General features: G+C 45.4%; 1 protein-coding gene across 1 annotated transcript; it reads right to left on the reverse strand.

Moving 5' to 3' along the window:
* Positions 1–87: 87 nt before the first annotated feature.
* Positions 88–558, reverse strand: LOC105560071 (the record flags this gene model as incomplete). The annotated part of the gene is made up of 1 exon (XM_012008837.1): positions 88–558. A coding segment is annotated over exon 1 (471 nt), but the record flags the coding sequence as incomplete, so codon positions are not given.
* Between the last annotated feature and the right edge of the window lie 1396 nt (positions 559–1954).

The following is a 1954-nucleotide window of genomic DNA, read 5'->3' on the forward strand; positions in this document are numbered from 1 at the left end:
TTTAGGCTCCATCGCTGCATTTCTAAAGAGACAGTTGTTATCATTGCGCGATCGTATTAAAATCAATTCGTGACGGGCGTTAATCACCACGCGTTGATAATCTTCACAGAATCCCAATAGCATGCTGAGCGGCACACAAAAATTAAAGTCTCCGGTTCCATTGTTCACAATATCCCAGCCGGCATTCTTCAGAGACATCATTTTATCAAACGATGACGAGACATAGGTCTTGAGCGTGCTGGTTATTCTAACATTTCTGGCGCGATCAATCTCCACACCATCAAGTTCATATCGGATCTCGTCGAACATGAACGCGACACAATTATTTCCCAGTACTACATTAGATACTTCGATTTGTACAGCAGTAGTTAGTTTTCCCTCGATGTACAGAAAACTTTCATGCGGCAACGTATAGAGATCCTGTTGTTGTATTGGTATTCTTATCTCATCGCTGTGCCCGAATGTAGTGTTGGCAAACGGATTGTACGAGTGAGTCTCAATCTTGATGATGCGCTCATCGAAGATTGGCTCTTCATTGATATTGAGAATGTCAATCATTGTTTGCGCACTGCGAATCCCAAAGAGGTTAAAAATTCCACGTTCAATGCGTTGAGTTTCTTCTTCTTGCAACAACTAGACGACTGGATATCACCGAATCTCGATGTCACAGGCTTGGTGGTATCTTTTACAATTTGCTTCGATCCGTTCAGCACGAGCATCTCATGCACACTCGCGCGCGTTATCGCTGTCGTCGGCGTACGTGCAATCTGAGAGTGATTTCTTCTCCGCGAAAGTCGAGCAATTGACTGTTCTGATCCACAACGCGTACCGTTAAATCGGTAATGCTCCGTGCGATGATTGGCAGGTAAATGATCTGCATCGGCGTTTCCGATATCTTATATCCTGGTGACACGTTCGGCGAAAATTCGTGTATCGTGTGCACAGGCTTGCTGTTGCTGTACGCACCCGCGGTCACGTTGCACTCTACGCGGATAATGTTCACATTGGTAATGTTGATTGGTAGGTCTGATTCATGCCATTTTCGCGGTTGCAGTATATGCGTCGATGAGAATCCCAGTAGCGACCCAATGTTGTTGGGCTTGCTAAAGTTTATTTCGAAGGCGCATTTGATCTCACTTTTCATCGTGTTGTAATTAGCGCGGAGCACAATTGGGTATTCATCGTCTTCGTCGTCACCGTCGTCGAGTTTTTCACCACCATCATTAGCTAGGAACCGACGTGGACGTTTCCATGAAAGTGCGCGTTTCAAAAATTCACTTATGGCCTGCAATTCATACGATCCTTCGGGAATTGTAATTTCCGCGTCGTCATAGTAAAATTTATTATTCGAAGCATTCACATTCGATATCGTATTGTAAGTCTCAAAGTTCATCAGACTGAGCTCATAATCGTCGTCGCTCAGGTCTATGGCTGGAAAATAGTTTACAGCGAGCATGCTGCTCTTTCCCGTCAGCGTGAGTGTTAGCGACATGGTGGATGAAAAGCCGTTCAGCGAATACTGACTCCTCGCGACGCTTCGTCAAGCTTTTAAATTCGCACGCGTCAGTCGTCGACCGTTTGGAGAAATTGTAGACACAGCCGTCCGCAGATGCTCTGATCGTAGGTCTGATGGGATGTTCGATTATACACAGTCGTTGCATCATCTCCGAAATATCTCACCAATTCTTTAGGCGGTCGGAGATTACCAAAACTAGCGAAATATACCACACGGTTTCCTCTCTTCGCGTACGCTACCCAGTGAGTGCCGGGTCCCGCCGCGTTGTCCAGATTGACGATACCGCTCTCGTTTTGTCGTACTCCGCTTATCGGTAACGCGTTTCGCATAAAGACACCTCTAAAGTATGGTATGTGCACACATTTTGCCATTTGATCCAATTGCACGTTTGTTGTTACACCCGCAGGCATTTTTAATGCTTTTTTGACGTTTCTTTTT

Source organism: Vollenhovia emeryi, unplaced genomic scaffold (genome assembly GCF_000949405.1).
Source record: "Vollenhovia emeryi isolate VEMERY1.0 unplaced genomic scaffold, V.emery_V1.0 DF946240.1, whole genome shotgun sequence".
Lineage (NCBI taxonomy): Eukaryota > Metazoa > Arthropoda > Insecta > Hymenoptera > Formicidae > Vollenhovia > Vollenhovia emeryi.